General features: G+C 32.0%; 2 protein-coding genes across 2 annotated transcripts; one reads left to right on the top strand and one right to left on the bottom strand.

Annotated features, from left to right (window-relative positions):
* The first annotated feature begins 2,521 nt into the window (after nt 1-2,521).
* Nucleotides 2,522-4,196, top strand: LOC133200324 (uncharacterized). Its single transcript, XM_061336143.1, has 4 exons — nt 2,522-2,680; nt 2,802-3,180; nt 3,347-3,697; nt 3,976-4,196. The coding sequence occupies exons 1-4, from the start codon at nt 2,522-2,524 to the stop codon at nt 4,194-4,196; spliced, it is 1,110 nt and encodes a 369-aa protein (XP_061192127.1).
* A 914-nt stretch (nt 4,197-5,110) lies between these two features.
* LOC133200323 (uncharacterized) lies at nt 5,111-6,136 on the bottom strand. Its single transcript, XM_061336142.1, has one exon. It carries the CDS (start codon nt 6,134-6,136, stop codon nt 5,111-5,113), a length of 1,026 nt encoding a protein of 341 aa, XP_061192126.1.
* Nucleotides 6,137-21,083: the final 14,947 nt, after the last annotated feature.

The raw sequence follows: 21,083 nt of genomic DNA, 5'->3' as shown, positions 1-21,083 counted from the left end.
TACCTGAATTAGGGTATGACATTAACAGGTTTGGTAAAGGTTAAAGTGTTAATTATCAGCATACAAACAAATTGACTAATTATTGACCATAAGAAAAAATCAAAAATGTAATGTATTTTCAACGCATGACCTTTTCGTCACCCACCTGATGCTAGAATATATGTTCATAGATATAGGAATTTCATAATTTAAGTAAAATTTTGATTATTCATTCATAAAGCAGTTTATTTGCAAGATGTCCATGTTTTAAAGTTTCAATATACGATTAAATTCTCTTGTAGTTTTATCCTGGAGTCTAAACTCTGGGCCACATTGACAGAAATATTACAACTCTAGTAAATGTTTATTGCTCATTAATACAGTTTGTCTGCTAGATGTCCATGAATAAAAGCAAATTTCAAATCTAAACTGTGTATTTAAATATTTGGAAAAATTAACCCCACTATGCACCTCGGGGCCAATAAATGTTACAAGTTTGGTAGAAAGTTAAATGTGTTATACATAATCTTGCAATTTTTTTTTTTTTTTGGTATATGTAGGAAGTCCAGAAGTACTGAAAAAGAGTTTGATATAGGCATTTTCAATACTTAATCAATTTTTCCTCAGACTGGGACCTCAGTCCATATTACATGCATTTCACAATTTTTGAAGAATGTTTAAAGGTGTACATTATAATCATGCCTTGCCAGCCAGGTGTTCACTTGGTTCTTGTTGCGGTAAAGAGGACAGACTTGTGATGTTCACACTCCGCGCAAAAACCAAGGACAAGCATATTTCCCTATATCTTTTTCATTATTTGATTTCCTTTATCCTCATCTTTTTTCATTTATTTTGAATTTCCTCATCTTTTTCATCTATTTCGAACTCTAATACCTATAAGTTTTGCTAACTTTATTTAAATGGAATATCTCCGAGGGTTTTATAACCATTCTTAAGCTTACAAACTTTGTGACTGAGATTAGTTTTGTGACTACATTCTTATTAAGTTCAATTACGTTTCCGGGCATTACTGTTTATTTTATGTTAATTTGCATGAACTATTAGGCTTTGTAAAAGCCAGGGTTCCATCTATAATTTAATTATATCAAAATTTGAAATATACCTGATCCCATCTCTGATATTTTGGAGGTCCGTGTTTGCTCTGCTCCTTTTTTGTATTGTAAAATGGACTTTTGAGCTTGAATAATGTTCGTTATCTCCATATATTTCACATAAACATTTAATTGAGATCTAAAACCAGGTAAAATAAATTTTACAATGCACAACGATTTCAAAAACTCTTTGAATTCTAAATACGTTTCCAACTTCGCACCACCTGAACAATTGTGCCCGTATCCCAGATGTTACAAATTTGACATTTTTTCCAGACAAAAAGCTGAAAGTGTTTAAAAAAAGCATTATGCCCGACCATGAACAGGACCTAAAACACAGAAATTCCATATGTTGTATAACTTACCTTTCATAAGTTAACATCCCTTGTCGAAACAAGTGTTTCCGTTGTTTTGTATAGCTTCGAACACATTTCTAGAACTCAACCATTCTATCCTTTTTGGCGACCCAGAGATGATCGTAAGCAAAGCTTGGCTAATTCAAACCTTTTATTGTTGGATTTTAGAGGAAAGTATTCGAATTTTTTCGTCATAAATGTCAAGAAAAGAAGTCTCTTAAACTCATTTTTAATCTGTGTGAATCGCTGATTACGACTTACATATAAATAGATCACGATAAGTCACAAATAAACTTTAAGATTGACCGAATATCATACATTCTCGTCTAATGACTTTGCAATTTTGATATCTCGGATCCAGCTTCTGCATTCTCAATTTACCCCAAGAATTGCACAACTTTATCTGCTTAAAAAAGATTAACTTCACCAGAAAATCTGATATCTGAGAGGACCACTCGGAAAGAAAATCGATATTGAAAAAAGTGTTATGCATGTTTGTTTGTTTTTTTTAAATTAATACGTTTTGTGATCGGTCAATTATCCAAACTCAACATTATTCTATCATTACAATAAATTAATAACCTTTGCATGTTTCGTCTTTCTCGTGGTGTATGTGTGAAATAAAAAAAAGCATAGGGATTGAAATGACTTTATACAATGGAATTCGTCAAGTAAACATGATGATGAAATTTAACATCTACGTACATTACGATATACCTTGAAGGGCATATAACGTTCTAACGTACGTATATTTTCTAATCATTTTGTACAAATCCCTGTTGAAATGCTGAAATGCCAAAGAGATTTTTTTTTTTTTGAAAAACATTTCTGTAGAAGAGATACAAAACTCGATATTGACCACAAGTGAACTATCTAGGGATGAAAAAGATATGTTTATCATGGGAAGACTAGCATGTGTTGGGTTTGGTATCAACACTCAGCGTGGGAAAGAAAGAAAAAGGAAGAAGTATGCATACTATTTCCAAAATCAAGAAATTTGTAAAGGTTCCTTTCTTTTAGTCCATGGTGTTGGATCAAAATATGTAAAAAATTTAGTTTCCCACATGGATGAAAATGGACAGGCATATTAAATATATGACGCCCCGCTCAGATATATGTCCAAAATGTGAAGATTGTAGAGCCAAAATTTCAACGGCGGTTGGATTAGCTGAGAAGCAAGAGCAACTGCGCATTTTCACAGATCACTTATCTAATGTTGAAATGGAGCGACAGGTAAGAGTTTGATTTGATATACTGTCTCATTTAACTATAACATAAAAATCACAATTCATTTAATATAAGTTGTATGACTTTTTCCATGAAATTTAATGTGATATATACTGGGATATTACAGGTGTATAACGATGCAGTGAAAAAAGCGAGAGAGGAAATGGGTGCATTTGCAAGACCAGAGGGATTGCTTCCTCCCTGTTCAACAGATCTTCGGCATGTTCACTACACCTTTGACTTTTCGCAAGCACTTTCTATTCCACATCATGCAAGACAAGAGGGGCCACTTTATTTCTTGACGCCAAGAAAAGTGCAACTTTTTGGAGTTGCCATTGATGGAAATTACAAGCAGATGAATTATGTTGTTGATGAAGACCAGGGAATGGGTGAAAACGGGGCTGGAGTGAAAGGATCGTATGGTGTTATTTCCATGCTTCATCACTGCCTTACAACTTTTGGATCTGGTAAAAAAGATTGCATCATCCATTGCGATAATTGCGCAGGTAAATCAATATTTTAAAACATTATAAAGTGATGTATATTTATTTTATTAATCATTTTCATTTAAATAATTAGAAAAAGTAGAGCATGGCACCGTATACAATAGATTTTCTTAATTAAACTAAAGCTTTTTTATATTATATACGTATCTTCATTTATTAACTAAAGGCGAGAATAAAAACAGATATGTCCTGGGGTATCTGTCATGGAGAACATTGTTAGGTCTTCACAACAACATTACCCTTTCAATGCAAGTGCCCTATCACGGACGTTGTCTAGTGGATGCTGGATTTGCGAACATTAAGCGTCTTTATCACAGAACTGATGTTGACAGTCTACCCGGCCTACTGGATGTGGTCAATAAAAGTGCCAAATCAAATACTGCAGTGACATATTTGAACGAGGCGGGAGAACACTGCTGGGAATGGTTTGATTGGAAGACGTTTATTTCCCAGTACTTTCGCCCAGTGAGAGGCATACGGAAATTCCATCATTTCAAATTTTCTTCGTCATTTCCTGGTAGGAATTGAAAAAAAAATCCCTGTAATTTTTTATGTGCATATGTTGTTTTAATCAGATGTTCTTTTAATTATATGTGTATACATGTATATATATATATATATATATATATATATATATATATATATATATATATATATATGAAGGAAATCTACACAAGTAATAATTCCAGTTCTCTCTCTCTCTCTCTCTCTCTCTCTCTCTCTCTCTCTCTCTCTCTCTCTCTCTCTCTATTTATATGTATATTAAATAATATATTTATAATGATCTTTTCACAGGAAAGGTATACGTCAGAGAAACGTTTTACCATGCAGAAACGGAAGTTGAGTTGCTGAAGTCTTCCGTTACACCCGAAGATTTAACAGCAGTTGCAGTGATGTCTGAGATTATACCACCAGGAGGGATTTCCCCTGAGCGACAACAGTACCTCTTCCGTATGGTCAGACCATTTGTCAGGGATCCTTATAAGGAGATGACTTGTCCAAATCCCGAGGAATGAAATATAGCACAAAATGCACTATGAACTTTTTGTTGCTATTATAATATTTAAATGAAAACTAACTTAATAAGGCAGAAAAGTATTATAATATCTATTCTTGTTGGGTTTTTTAAGTGTCACACTGTACATCAACAATTCATACAATAACCAAGCTATAAGAATTGGTTATCAATAAATGTTTTTTCTTTGGTTAATTTAAAACATGTTATGTAGTCTTTTATTTTACAAGGAAAATGACGTTGTTTTTTTTGACGCAACGTTCACGACGCTGAAAAGCAGGGACTGTGTGTTTGTTTCAGATATTATTTTCTAGGTTTATTTTTAGAAAAAAAAAGTAAATATTGGTATCAAAATACTCAGCAGGACTTGCTCTTCAAAGAAAATTAAAAAAGTAAATTTTCAAAATTTTGTCACGAAGGTCCCTTTTCGCTTGACGCAACTCATATATATATATATATATATATATATATATATATATATATATATATATATATATATATATATATATATATATATATATATATATATATATATATATATATATATATAGCTATAGTCATTTTTTAAAAATAATTTTCCTTAATTAGTTTCATTAGATGCATCTTTTATTATGAAGTTTTTAAATACTGCAGGATTATAATACAGGCGTCTGTGTAATGACCCACTAGTAGTCTTTGTCGGTCATCAATCGACAAAGCAGTAGGAAAGCTTATGTTTTTCAAAATGTATCGTAAAAAGTATCCTTCGGAATCGATTATATGTATTGCATGATTAAGATAGTCAGCTATAAGGATGTTACCCATGCAATCCGTAGCTAGGCCTCGAGGTGTGAAGGATGTAAATTCTGTTTTATCAGACTTCCCTTTGTATATTACTTTCAAATCTCCTGCTGAAAAGAATACAAACACCGCTTGTTAGTCTTCATCTGAGGTACATATATCTGAGTTTATGTTTACACAAACATATGTGGGCTTTACGAGACCATGTTCTGAGCCAATGACTTTCCTCTTTTCACCGTCCAATGTATAGATACTCAAACGTCCTAGACTTTTGTTTTCGTTATGCTCCTCAGCTACGATAATATCTCCAGAACTTCTGCAGGTTACGCCGTTTGGTTTCCAAGAATTGTCTAAAGCAATAGTTTCTGTAGTTCCATTCTTAATCCTGTGTACACCCTGAATGCTATCTGATGTGTAAAATATTGTTTTGTCGTTTGCTTGTGAAAGATACTTTAGTTGATTTTGAACAGGTATTGACATAACTTCTTTCCCACAGAAATCTAGAGCACGAATTGTGAAACTCTTTATGATTCTGTAAGTACCACACACAAGTATAGTATCATTCGCTGTAAACATTAGGTCGAAAATATATCCATAGACTGTGTCAAACTTTTGTATTTGGTTTGCGTGTTCCAGCAATTCAATGGATTTCCTCTTCTTATCATCATCTTCACTGACTGTTTTTTCCTCTTGAAGTTTAGATATGCTAACTTTTTTAGATGGAGTCAACATTCCTAAGAATTCTAAACAGTTGAGATCATTCTCAGATCGTTTGAAAACCGGAGGAATCCGTTCCATTAAGTCCGGACAGTTTTCAAAGGGATATTCCTTGACGCAGTATGTAGCTAAGCATTTAGGGTCAGAGATTTGTCTAGAAATTTCAGATTTAGTTTCTTCAATATTTTCAATAACTTTATCGATTTTTATTTTATTGTCTCTTACGCAATCAAGATGCTCCATTTCCATGGCTTCAATTTGCATGTTTAGTTTTCTAACTTTCTCTTCAACTTTTTTCTGTAAAGTCGTTCCTGCCTGTTCAACTTCCTGTCGAATAGCTGAATATTTTGCCGGAACTTCAGAAACTTTTTGTTCATTCCCGATTGCAAGTTTCGCATACGCACTTTTGAAATCTCTTTCAAGTTTCTGAAGCTCTTTCTCCATTATTGTTCTTTGGGATAAGAAACGATCGGCAAGATACAAATAGTTATGTCCCTCATGTTCGATTTTTGAGCAAACAGTACAGACTGGTTCACAACAATTTTTGCAAAATAATCTGCAAATTTCTCCAATATGTTTCTCGCAAACTATTTTTGTAGATACTGGTCCGCCAGAGTATATTGAAGCAAAATGATTGGGATTTGCTTTCTTGTGTTTTCCAAGGCAATTTTCACAGATACGTTTGCCACAACTACATAAGAAATCTGCATTTCTTTTCACGCAGTCTTCACACCTAATAGCTATTTGACATTCTTTTGACTCCGCCATCTTACTTTAGGATCACAAACCGCACCAAACAATTTTAAACTGAAAGCTGCTCAGAATTCATATATATTCCCTGATGTCTTAATGCGTTGTGAAAAGTTCTTACCTGTATATGTTGGTTTTCTGTAAATCTAAAGAGCTTTACAACATCATAAATCCAATAGGACAAAGTCCTATATTTTCTGACAGGAAAAAAGTGGAGACATCAAATGAAAGGTCCTTATGAAAAGACGTGCTCAACGGAAAGATATTTGCCTTAGACAAATAGTTTATTGATTTGCTCTTCATACAAAATACCTCTGTGCACAGTAATATTTTATTCTACAAGCTATTTTTTTTTTTTGTATATTAAAAGGAAATAGTCCTTATATATTTACATATTATTCCAAAAATTTACATCATTGTTATTCAATTTCGAAATTCCAAGGCTCTAGATCTTCAAAAATGTTCTAGAGTAAAGTTTCACGGTAAATCAAAGTATCATTGTATTTATTATAGTTAACTATAGTAAACTACAATTTACTATAGTAATTTTTTGTACGAGAAATAGCTTAAATCATATAATGAACATACAACTCCATGTTAATATATATTTAATTTAAAAAAATGTATTCTTTCTTCTGATGAATTAAAAAAACAATATTCAATTTAAGAGCACAAAAGTGTAGATTAAACAGTTTAAGCATCTTTTTGTGTACAAAAACTCGTGATATTCATATATTCAATAAAATTCGTATAATCCAGACACCACTGGTTCCAGAGAAATTGGCCGGATAAGATAACATTCCGGATAAGCCAAATATTAAACAATGATTTATTGAAAGGGGCTTCAAGTTAAGATCGTTTGAGGTAAGATTTCGGAATGCACAATATCCGGTTTTGTTCACTGCACTGCGTTCTCTTGGGAGATTTTTCTAGAAAAATAAAGTAGTAAAATGTTAGATTTAAAGCATATTATGGCAAATCTCGCTTGAAAGTATACACTTCGACCGAAATAGCGTTGCGTTGAGTGATGACACTATTGGATTTGACAATTGAATAATTTGAATCACGGATTGCATTTTATAAAACATGCGTTTTAATTGGTTGATTAGGACCCGCCCACTCTCGTGTGGTATCCTTTGCCTACATATAGTTGGAAAGCGTCCAACGGCCTAGCCAATAGCCATGTTTGATGGTCGCAAACCAATGTTGACTTTTTTTGAACTAAGAAAAAAAAACCCATAAAACTATATTTCAGTATGTGTTATTCCTTTCACATACGGTACATGTATATTGTTCAATGACAAAAGCTGTTTTATCCTACATGTATCTGCCGATTTCCTCTGCAATAAATTAACATTTTCCATTTTCGGTGTTCGTTAAATTGGATAGTCTGTACGACTTTTCGGCGCACTAAAAATCTTTTTTCTCAATGTTTTAGTCCCTAGTGAGTAAACAAGTGAACTATTACACTGGGTAGGCAAACACAAGCAAATTGAAAACTCGGGCATTATTGTATTTAGCATACCCAGCTGATACCCGAGCACTTGTTATTGAAAAAAAATACTAGTATATATTGATAGCTGGTAAAAAACACGTGAAACATCGGAATTATTCAAAACTTTACTGTTTTATTGACACAACTGTCACAAATATCATGTTTCAAATGTGTGTGTGCTACTGCATACCCATTTTAACGGCCGTCATAGTATATAAACAAGCGACCAGAACATTCGAAATCCTTGTGTTTTTTTAGTGCAATTTTTACTGTAAGGGCGGATATTATTTATATATTCATTATAAAAAAATAATTATCATATATACTTGCATGTTAAAAAATAAATAATTAAAAATATTTATTCACCGAATCTAAGTACGTTTAATTTTATTGATGTACTGAAGAAGAAAACGGGGGGAAAAACGGCCGTGTTTTTCAATCGCAGAAATACATGTATGTACCGGGGTACATGTACAGATGCATGAAGTCCTGGCACAGATTTTATTTGCAAGACCATTTAACAGTTTACCAACACTCACAGTCATTTAATAAGGTATTGCATCGTCCCACTTATTCACCAAAAGAAAATACTTCAGATCTTTTGCCCGTTTTCTATCTTGGAAACATTCCACGTTTTTCGGCAATACATTTGAGGATGTGGGCGGACCTATAAAAATTGCACCAATCAGATTCTTTGTTGGATTTGGCAATGGTATGTCAGTCAGATATTCAATTGTATTTCAGTCAGATTCAACAGTGTCGTCACTCAACGCATCACTATTTCGGTCGTAGTGTATACTTTCAAGCAAGATTTGCGATAATATGATAAACATAAATAAACAATCAAATGTTCTTCTAATTACTTCAGTAGAAGTAAACAATATCTGAAAGTGCAATTGTTAATAATCTCAAAATTTTATCTTCTAATTATCGTTTCTCATAAATTGTTTTTAAATTCCCGATTTCAGGGAAGCTAAGTAGGATTTTAATGGGCAAAACCAACATTAGAGAAACTTATCACTTTTGTAGTCTATGCTCATTATAAGGTACAAAGTCTCAGGTCAATTTATCGTCTTGGTATTTTAAGGGGCCATCTCAAAATGCAATATCATATACATTAACTATAGGGTTGAATGAGGAAATGCACTCGACGACAAATTATAAAAATATTACAATGATTATAGGCTCTTTGAACGAAATATAATATGAGATTAGTACTGGTAACTGTTAGTTGTCATTATCTGGAAAATCCCCACAAAATTCAATCGTCTGGTTTTCAGAGGGGGGTTTTCAATTCTTTTTTTATTTTTCTACATTTTCCATTTTTTTTTTTTTTTTTTTTTTTTTTTTTTTTTTTTTTTTTTTAAAGGAGTTTCCCAAAACAACAAAGTTTGACATCCTCGAAGGATATATGCAAGAAAAGAAAAAAAAGAGATATGTTCTTAATTCCTTTGCTTAAATACATCTTTCAAGGGCATACTTCTGTGGTAAAGTGTAAATATTTGAAAAGTGTATATATTTTTAGTATTTTAGGATTTTGTGTTTATTTGGTATGTTTAGTAATATTATCTACAAAATAGTTTTGATATTATTATTTACAGGAAATTTATTTAATTTAACTTAATATTTATATTTCAGCAATTATTATTTATTTAAGGTATATAATACTTTAGAAGATATAATTATTAAGGAATTACTTTAGTATGAATAAATATAAGTTTTCCTTATAGTATTTATAATAATTAACTTTGAGAGGTCAGTGACCTATGAAGTAACCCATCAGTGAGATTTCATTGGTCGAGGTTTTGGAGGGAAATCTCTTTGTGGGCAGTGTATTTTTAGTTAGAACTGGTCATACCAGTCTTTGTGTCTAAACTGACAGGATGCTTGGTTTTCCTGATTTCATACGATTTGGGTGTAGCAGTTTATTTTCTTCAAGTGTTCAATTCCAGAATTTCAGGTCTGTTCTTAATATTATTTTCATGTATGATTGTGATTTTGGATGTTTGTGTGAAAGTGAGTGAAAAAGGTGTTTGAAGGGTGAATCCAAGTTTGAGAGATTGTGTAAATGAGCAATATAAATATTTTATCAGACATTTCACTCTAATTCAAGGGTTAAATCGTATATATGTAGGACTGAGTGAAATGAATAAACAGGTCTAAAGTTGTAAAACGATTTTTATAAATAACTTGTATAACTGTAATGTTATTAATAGTAAAATTAGGAATTTTATCTTTTGTTTCATATAATTTAAATAATTCTTTCAATTTAAAAGGCTAGGTATTTTTCCTTAAATAAAGCAGTTATTATTATTAAAGATTTTTATAGCAGCTAAGGGAGATTACTCATTGTTATGCATTCCTTACAGGACTGTCAAAGCTATAGGTATAACAGCTAGTATATAATCCAGACCTTTTGACCATATTAAAGATAATTTATGTGTTTTATGTTTATGTGTTGTTCCATTATATGTATGTGTTGACAGAACTTATTTTTGAGTATTTGTCATGCATGTCTATTTTATGTTGAATTAAATTTCATGTGTTGTTATGTCCAATGCATGAAATTGTATTTGTGTTAATGTTCAAAATGAAATCACATAAGATTATTTGATTCAGAATTATTTATTGTCAGATAATGATTTTGATAATTATTATGATGTTTTTTTTTATTTTAAATGACTAAAATAATAAAGGAATTATTTTTATGATAAATTGATCTGTGATAAAGAAGTGGTAATTATTTTTATATCAATTTAATTCAAGAGAATATGAATTATAAAGTGTGAGATTTATTATAATGATGATATACTATAATGGAGTTAAATGTGTATTTTTAGCTTGTCTAATAATTGTTATTGTTATTACAGGGTCTACTATACTACTCTACTCTGCCATATTATACTGTTACCAAGGGTCAACTTCGTTTTTATTCAACGAACCCTATTACTCTTCTTATTACACTTTTACGGCACACTCTTAAGGAATTTTAGAAATTCAGTTTATTTAAAGAACGCAAATACTATTTTCACCTCTCACTTCTAAATTTTGGAAAATTTTATAATTTATGTTAAAATAAGTACCTACCAGACACAACCTAACAGAAAGCGAACCCCAACCGAACCCCGGGTTCGCTTGGGGTCTGCTAGACTGACTCCTAGCAAATCCAGAGCGAACGCCGAAAGCAAACCCCGATTTCAGTGGCGCACCCAGAAAGCGAACCCGCCGTTTGGTATTACGTAGCTTAGCTGTCAATTCGGATTACGAGTTGACCAATCAGCGCGTCGACCAATCAGCATGCCGGTTGGCATTTCGGTGTAGATAGAAAAATTGTTCACGTACATTATAAACAATGCTTGTACAGTTTAGATTTATTTTGATTTATTCGCTTAATATTAATTAATTATAATTCTCAACAAAACATTTAATGTTCAGATAATTACATTATTATTTATTTATTTTCGTAAATGATATCTTATATAAATTGATTTAAACATGTACAGCCTTTCAATCATACATTGCATTTTTTTTCAGACAGGTTGTCACAACAACGGAGATTAACTGAAAAGATGATTACAATGAAACTTTTTTGAATGTTTTTTTTTTTTTTTAATTTCTTTAGAAACATACTAGTTCAATATTTAGTTACGCATGTGAGTTAAAGCTAGGTATAGGCGTTTCTTTGCAAATGAGCCAATAAAAACGCATAAGAAATATATTTATTATTCAGAGAAAGGTTTGATTTATTTTCTTTTTTATACAACCTTAGTACCAGCGATATGTTATAGCCAGTACAAATTATGACATCATTTTTTCTTACTACTGTAAGTAATAAAACACATCAACAAAACAGCAAGGGATTACTCTCTTTCATTTTACATAAGAAAAATGTATAATGCTAAGAAGAATATTCCATATATTAATAAAACTGCTGCAAAAATCCAAGGCATTTAATCATTTAATCGCAATTTGAAAAAGAAAACTTATACTGGACCGTACATTTTTACCCCGATTCAACTTAAAACTTTACAAATAGTAATTAAACAACTGAGCTGTTGATATTTGTGCAGCAATATCAGAACACCTTGGAATATTTTGCTGCTAAATATACCTTGTTTCAGTTATATGAAATAGAGCATGCCCTTGCGCCGAAGCATTTTTGTTGGTATCCTTTATAATCTTGTGTAGTAAAGAACAATGACGTCATAATGTGTACTGGTTATATCATGTCGTAGGTACAAAGTATTACTTAGACAATAAGTTTTAACTTTCTCTGTATGATGGATAAAAATCCTTAGGCATTTCAATTAGTTTATTTGCATAAAAATGCCTATAATTAGCCTTTACTCACTTGCGTAATTTATTTTATTTTAATTATATCTTTTCCGTATGTACCTATACGTGCACGTACATGTACGTAAATCAGAAAAAAAACATGAGTTCTATTGTATATGAATTTGTAATTCGTACTTATTTTTCTTACCTTAATTACGAGAATATATTTTTTTTTCATTGATACGTTTAAATCTGCATTTTGAATTTCTACGCTTTGACATTTTTTTTAAATTGCTTTAAGATCATAAACTTATTTAATGTTTGATAGGTACATGTAAACAGTGGTCATCATGTATCTATATGTATAATCCATCTGCTGAGGAGTAATTTTGGGGTGTAAAGAGCAGTGAAGGTTCCGTATTGTTTTTAACCGACATTTGGTTAAATGGTGTATCCCGTTACTATGGTCTACTTGTAAATGTAGCGGTAATGTAACCTTTCTGTAGCGGTAATGAGTATGTAGCGGTAATGACAATTTTGAAAATGTAGCGGTAATGATAGGTCATACCGCTACATTGCGAAAATTTTCAATTCATTACCACTACATTTCGTCGAAATTTCGGGAGATCATTCCCGCTACATTTTATCAATAAGGCTATTGCCGATTCAAAGACATTACCGCTACATACCGAATCATCCAAAAATGCCACTGAATATGTTTTATTCATAATGATTCATTGTAAGAGATTTCCAGACAGCAGTACGTCAAGCAAAGATCTAACAGTTATGTTAAGACTTTGAGCTTTATCCATGAACATTGTTCTTAGAACTTTCTAAAATGTTTTCTTTAATAAAATAGATTTTTAAAAGAAATTGAGAGAAAAAAACTTCCTGCTTAAACTTTTACTTTTATTTCGCTTTAGCGAACCTAGAGCTGATCCCTAGTGAACGCGCAGCGAACCCATTTTTTTTTTAGATAGCGGACCCAGAGCGAACGCAAACCGAACCCAGGGTCCGCTTTTGGGGTTTGCTCTGGTGTAAGGTTGTGTCCGGTCGGTACTGTAATTGTTATAAAGTCTTCAATAATCCAAATTTCAATAAACTGCGCGAATTATTACCCAATTGAAAGCCAAATCAACAGCCTGAAGACAGATGCTTCTTTGCAATTTCAGCGGGTGGTCAATTAATGATCTTTTTTCATGAAATATACAGCTCTTAATGCATTTGTCAAAGGAAATATTTGTTGTGAAGAAAAATGTTTTTTTAAAGGACTTTTCAGTATGTTTTCATTCATCGATATATAAATATTTAACTCTTCTGATCCATTTTCTTACTCCTTGTTAACTTTGTATCTCTGAAAGAATATTTTAATTAAAAAAATGACGTGGTTGTATTTGTTCAAATTAGATTTCTTTCTTTCTCTTCTTCCCACTGACGTCTTCTGTCGCATTGTCCTACATGTATGTGAAGATAATTGGATTGTTTGACCACATAAACAAATAAAGGGGAAAGTACAATAAATACAATAGACCAACCTGCAAAATCACCACCAGAAAAATAATATTCTTCTTTTTAAAACTTCTTTGTGGTGTATTTGATAGATAGTTATGTTATGAAAATAAAACAAGGCATTTAAATATCTTAACTGATAAATAACTATCCTGTTAACTGAAGCATAACAATTTCATAGAAAAAATGAAAATCATGTTCACACTTCTTGGAAGAATAAACCTCTTTGAGTTTTTTTATTTCATTATTTTTTTTCCAAATTAAAACAAATAAAACCGTATGCGGCGTTTAATCCTAAACGAGCCTTCTAAAGCAGCCAGAAGTTTGGCTGCGGGGCTTTCCTTTTGAGAAATTTGTTAAAAAAATTAAAACAGTTAAAGATTATTTTCTTCTTTTGAAAAATTAATACAATGTACAATCGATAATGATAAAACGCCGCTTAAGGATGGAAATATCATGGAGAGCTGCAATTGCAACGGTTAATGCCAAAAAATTATTGCATTAAAAGCTGACATTCTCAACCCGGTTTAAAATTCCAGTAGCATATCATTTAATCACAAAGGTTTGACTTTGTTTACGGATATAACTGGTACACTAGAGGACTTGTTTGTGTATTTTAAGTTTACATCTAGTAACATGGAAGTCCGATTTTGTACGGAGTATACGCAGTACCCTGACCAACGCAGCTAGGTTAAGGAAGCAATTGCAAGGCGTCACGTGATCGACTCATGTGATGTTTAAAAAAAGAAGATTTACGGTAACCATTTCCGGAATAACAGATGAATAAGGAGCGTGATTATGATTACGCCCATGACAAAAGATCTTCGTGGCAATATTTTTAAAACAGAGAAAGAATAAGATAATGATGTGATTTTGCAGAGTGTTGGTGAGCGTCGACGCAGATTTTTTTTTTATCGCTGTTTTTTTTTTTTTTTTTTTTTTTTTTTTTTTTTTCGTTTTGACACGTCTACCTTTTGTCGTAGTTCTGAATACTGAAATCTATTTCATGAATAAATTTAATTCATATCTGGATCTTTATGTCCTTTAGTTTTATTTAAAAAATTAGAATTTTATTTGAGATCGGTTTCTTTACTATATGATCTACATCTATGAATAAGATATTCATTTCCTAGAAGCTTCAGACGGCGTGATTTTCTCAGTGATTATAACGAATGTAGGCCTATATGGATGAACAGATAAACGAATGCGATTTTCATATATACGTGTATAGACCAGTTTGAGGTCGCATGCTGGACATGAACGTATTTTTAAAAATATCGCAGAGGAAATTGTTTTCCTCTGTAAGGCCTTTTCTAGCATTTTCAACTCTTACATCGACCATGTAAACATTGAATCGTCGGCACATAACGTTATATTGCGTAAATATTTGTTGTGGTAAAATGTTTTATGCGTTGTATTTGGTAAAAAAAAAATTGAAACTTAACACACTTCTTCTGACAGAAAAAAAAGTTTCTTTTTACAAGTTTTCACAAATCTAAGAATGACAGACGAAACTAAGAGAGGTTAATTCTGACAATCGAGGAACTACGGAGGTACCAGGTATACCAGAGAGGGAAAATTATTTTGAGCATATACATAAAAAAAGTCTTTCAAATCATAATGCTCACGGGAATATATTTGAAAAATGAATTTAATTTTTTAAAATTCACGAAGACATGACCAAAGACGCTTCACCTCAGCATATTTCATGAACTGCTTGAGCATGAAGCGCAAATTTATAAATGTCATTCAACGATTATTTTTGAATAGTTTGCACTATAGTTTTGACGTCAAGTGTGGCATTATGATGTCACAAAGGAGATATGTAGGCTTACTTAGTCCATGAGAAAATGAATTGTTTTCTAACTTGCAATGAATCAGAAGGAAAATACTTGCAAATGTAAATATTAAATAACAAATCACTAAAATTTGTCAAATGAGATAAAAGCTAGGATTTTTATATACGGTATATATTGCAGGTACAAGTTCTCTGAAATAACCTATTCATTCAATGTGTTCAAGTGACTCCCCCCCCCCCCCCTTTCCGATTCCAAGTCACAGTGCAGAGAACTCGATGAGTGTTCAGAGCTTGAACAATTTGGCCCTTGGACCACTGTGCACTGGTTTAGAATGTATATATTTATATTGATATAAAAACGGAATGAATATTTTGGAGATGGGAAAATAAAACAAAAATATGCATATTTTTTTTGTGTGTACATGATACTTTTATCATTCTGCTCTACGTATAAAATGAGCAACCACCACAAGATTTTCAGAAAAAAAATATTTGTTAATCTATACGTATTTTCTGTAGTTTTTTTTAACAGATTATGCATATTAAAGGTTCAGCAACAAACCATCAGATTAAAATTTATGAAATCTTTTAATATTTTAGGAAAGGGGGGGGGGTATTGAAATGCATGTAGCTTAAAAAAGGATGTGATGACCCCACTTCATATTTTAACCATAAGTCACTTATAATAATTGTTACAAAATATATTAATTTTAGGAAAACTCATTGGGCAATTTTTTGTCAAGACGTTGAAAACTGCTCTTGGAGTGAAAATATGACTGCAGATTTACAATGACTACTCCCCAAAGCAACTGTGGCAATACTACATCTAACAATAGTTTCCGATACAATTTTTATTTTCAATGAAAATAAAGCATATTATTTAATATCTGGTGAAAAGTATTTAATTTGTTTCACTTTTGATACCTGTATGGCATACTTAAAATTTCACTACATAAATATCAAAATATTGAAAAACGGTGGTTACCATGGCAACCGTATCTTCCTTATAACCCTGATGACCATGGTTGACATTTTCATATTATGATACCATTAACATAAGGCAAATTATATGTAAAAATGAGAAAAATTCATAGAGCGGATTTTTTTCATGGACCCTTGCTATCTCTTCCTTAAGGACTCCCATACTTACATCAGCCTATGTAGAGGTTCGGGAAAGCTATTATGACGTCACGTTAAAACAATACAAATGAATCTCGATGAATAAATACTACAAGTTCTTTTTAAGACATACTCAATTACTTTCGTTTCTCATAAATATTATAAAGATAATTGGATGTGCAACTTATCTTGCCAAAATAGCACTTAGAGTATTTGGAATGAAAGCCAGCTTGATCTCGCTGTACTTACTGATATGACGTCATTTCTTAGTTTGACACGCAGTTTCTCTGTACTTGAGGCGTGGATCAAGCTATTATCGTAATTTGTAAAAATGAAAATAAATACGAAACAAGCTTAATTTGACCAAAATAAAGACATATTCTAAAATATATTAATCCAAATTATATTGTCAAACTAAATTGATAATGTGTAGACTTTATATATAGCCGTAGGGAAAACATTTGTACAGTAACGTGCTAGAATGAGGCGTACAGCCCCAAGAAAACATCAAAAGTTCAACGATATCCGCTTCACTATAAATTCTGAATTTTTCAACACGTGTAGCTATTATCCCTACTATTCTGAAAAGTGCTGGGAGCTGGTTGTGCATTGTTTATTTATTCCGTAATGTAACATTATTCCAGTGCATATTACATATCACAAAATATTCGGAAAATTGGCTAAGCAATAACCGGGTTTTCCCCTGAATAAAGAAAACGCTGGTCAGTTTGTAGGGTTCTTTAATTCTGACATGGGTGGTATTTTATATATAAATAAATAGCTCTACAAAACATGTAAATATAATAAATATTTCATAACATTAAGATAGGTATATATTTTATCACAAAATATTCAATTAGCATAAAATCTATATAACACTGATATTTCTATTAACTTGCTTAATATCTCTTCATATTTTACAATTGAATTTACAATACAACTACAATACAATGTCCCTTTGAAACTTTTAAATAGTCTTCTTGAAAAGGTCAAGGAAAGTCCATTTTTTGATTCCTCGAAACAAGAATATAGGCTCGGATCTGTGATTATGGATATTGCAAATCATAGGCTTTTTAAACCCCCACGTTTTACTAAAGAAAAAGCAGCTAAAACAATCCGTTTTTCCTCAAACTTCAATATTCCAACAAAGGAATTGACGAAGTTAATATCAGGAATATTCTTAATCACAAAAGGGTAAGTCTTGTATTCCACCATATTTCAAGTTAAAGACTACACCTTGTATTTCCTACAAATATACATCGACTATTGCTTCCAAACTTTTTAATTACAAGAAAACTTTACAGGGTCTGGATATCGAATATCTGAAACATAATCCTCCATCGTGTTCATGTTCTTCTTCACCCTATAGCTATAGTCCTGCTGGACACGTTATTACTGGTGACGTAGATAGAGTTAATAATGAGGACCTTTTAATGTGGTTTTTGGAGACCAGGTGTTCCAACAATCTATTGGAATTCCCATGGGTACCAATTGTGATCCGTTATTAGCAGACCTTTTTTGGATTCATATGAAGCAGAGTTTGTCCAAAATCTAATACGTGAAAAGAAGAAAACACTTGCTGTGGCCTTCAACTCGACATTTAGATATATCGACGACGTATTGTCAATTAACAATAGCTATTTCCATTCTTATGTCGATACGATATATCCCGGTGAGCTTTAGATAAAGGAAACCACAGAGTCTGACACATCTGTTTCATATTTGGATATTTTATTTGAAAAAGACGTTAATGGTAATCTAACAACCAAGCTTTATGATAAACGTGATTACTTCAATTTTTCAATCGTCAACTTCCCTTACTTATGCAGCAATATACCCTTATCACCTGCATATGGGTTTTATGTCTTTCAGTTGATTCGATACGCACTTTTCAATCGTCAACATCCCTTACTTATGCAGCTGTCGCCCGCGTGGCGCAGTGGTTAGAGCGTCTGCTCTAGAGTCGCGGAGAAAGGAGTTGAACCTTAAGTCGCGGATTTGAATCCCACTGTGGGACGTGGAGACCGGTCCTTCGGATGAGACCGTATATAAACCGAGGTCCCGTGTCGCAGTAGGTGCTGGCACGAAAAAGATCCCTCACTGCTCAATGGCCGCAAGTGCTGAGTTTAGGACAAAATTTGCAGCTCTCCACCGGCAAGTGGTGGCGTCTCCATATGAGTGAAAAATTCTCGAGAGGGACGTTAAACAACATACAAACAAACAAACAAACTTATGCAACAATATACCTTCATCACCTACATACGGGTTTATATCTCTCAGTTGATTCGATACGCAAGAGCATGCTCTACGTATGTACAATTTCTAGAACGAGGTAAATTATTGACAAACAAGTTGATGAAACAAGAATATCAGCTGTCTCGTTTAAAGTCATCATTTCGTAAGTTCTATGATCGATACAATGACCTTGTCAGCAAATACAATTTATCATTGAGTCAAATGCTGACTGACACTTTTCATACTAATTGTTAGGCCATTATTTACACACTGAATTGTCGAATGATTTTTTCATTATTTCCCAATCATGACAAGGAGCACGCGGCGGGTGTGACCGGTCGGCAGGGGATGCTGACTCCTCCATGGCACCTGATCCCACCTCTGATTTTTGGTGGCCCGTGTTTGCTCTGCTCCTATTTTGTATTGTTCAATGGACTTATGAGCTTGAATACTGTTGAATTATTTCCATATATTTCATATACCAAGTTGTGGACCTAGGCTGCATATATCCATAGGTGTCACAGCTACTTAGTCTAAATCATATCTGGACCAGTACCATAAAACATATAGTTGTATTTACTTAATATATTTTTTAAATATACAATATTTACATACTCTTTCAGGTCAGAATATTCCATATATCAGTGTAACTTTCAAAACAGACTTTCTATAGATTTATATTCAGTCAAGTCATTTTCTAATATTATTTACACATTTTCCATTTACTCATCAATTACTAAAATTTCATTCATACTCATTCATTCAACCAAAGCAAGTGATAATAAAGTGTTAGTAAAAGAAATTAACTAACTGTGATCAGGTCTTATAGTCCAGTCAGAAATTTATATTTAATTTAAGGTATTCAATGTATAACAACCATATTTTGTATCTAAAAAATGAATGGTCCAATATTTTTATCACGGTAGCATTTTGAAGGTGTTACCAAATAAAAATGCTCCACGAAAGGAATTTACAAATTTTGATTATTTTCCAGTTAATTGCACCTTGAATTTTACATTGAAGTCTATGGGCAGTGCATGTTTTTTTAAGATATTGTAAAAAGTAATTTGAATTTGAAACAAATCTCTTGGTGAAAATATGCATAAACTCTCTCTTTATTAATCTGTGAAATAAAATTAATCATTTACCACAGAAATTTTGAGAAATTAAAAATTTTCTGATTTTAATCAAGGGGAGATAACTCTTCAAAAACTTTAAAGGTGCAAAATGACCGGCGTCTTACTTGTAATCAGTCATGTGAATTTGATTCATTTCACTTTTATTGTTATCTAGCAATGCATTTTTGAATAGTTTAAATTTATTCAAAATTGATAAAAATCCCTTCATTATACATTGAATACCTTAATCAGACAAGATTCCAGCACTCTGGCTTGTGGCTGGATTCAAAGTGAATTTAAAAGAACAAAGAGTAACTCACTAAGGAATTTGACGTCAATGACCTACCAATAAAATCTCTCCAAAACAAGAATAGCAAATCGACTATTACTGACCTCTAAACTGGTTATTATATGTACAAATGAATAAACTAGAGAGTTCTAACTATGAAAAGAGAACTCGAAATCTACAATAAGTACTACCATGCAGTACGTGCAATAAGGTTAGTAAATGTAATTGTCAAACGGAGTTTAAGTTTAAAGTAATATTTATTTATTTATGGCAATGTGTTTATTTATTAAACTATTCTATATTTAATTTATTTACAGTTTAAAATATAACATATAACCCATTACTACAATATGCTTGGAGAAATTTTCATTAATACAAGATCTCTGATTCCCCTAACTAAAGTCCATGTTCGAAATGTAATATATATATATATATATATATATATATATATATATATATATATATATATATATATATATATATATATATATATATATATATATATATATATATATATATATATATATATATATATATATATATATATATATATATATGGTCTATGTCAAATGTAGTGGGAGTTTGATACTGTGCTGCGATGACGAAGTTTTAATCCTTATTACCCATGTCTTAAAATTATCTTCATTTAAAATTTGACCCGGCTTAAATACCTAACCGAAGAGACGTGTCCTCTAGCTACTGGGCTTTCTCCCGAAGGGAGGGTACGACAGATGTCGCATTTCATCCTTTCACAATAATCAGTATCGAACTACTTACATTTTGATAAGCGTTCTATAACAGCC

Source organism: Saccostrea echinata, unplaced genomic scaffold (assembly GCF_033153115.1).
Source record: "Saccostrea echinata isolate AGI-Se365-2 ecotype Australia unplaced genomic scaffold, CSIRO_AGI_Sech_v1 ptg000038l, whole genome shotgun sequence".
NCBI lineage: Eukaryota > Metazoa > Mollusca > Bivalvia > Ostreida > Ostreidae > Saccostrea > Saccostrea echinata.
This window is presented reverse-complemented; position numbering and strand designations above follow the sequence as displayed.

Excerpts from the sequence above, each read along its gene's own strand:
- LOC133200324 (XM_061336143.1), top strand. The coding sequence starts at position 2,522 with ATGGACAGGCATATTAAATATATGACGCCCCGCTCAGATATATGTCCA. Across the intron at positions 3,181-3,346 it reads CCATTGCGATAATTGCGCAG|GCGAGAATAAAAACAGATAT; the intron begins GTAAATCAATAT and ends TATTAACTAAAG. Across the intron at positions 3,698-3,975 it reads ATTTTCTTCGTCATTTCCTG|GAAAGGTATACGTCAGAGAA; the intron begins GTAGGAATTGAA and ends ATCTTTTCACAG.
- LOC133200323 (XM_061336142.1), bottom strand. The coding sequence starts at position 6,136 with ATGGAGAAAGAGCTTCAGAAACTTGAAAGAGATTTCAAAAGTGCGTAT.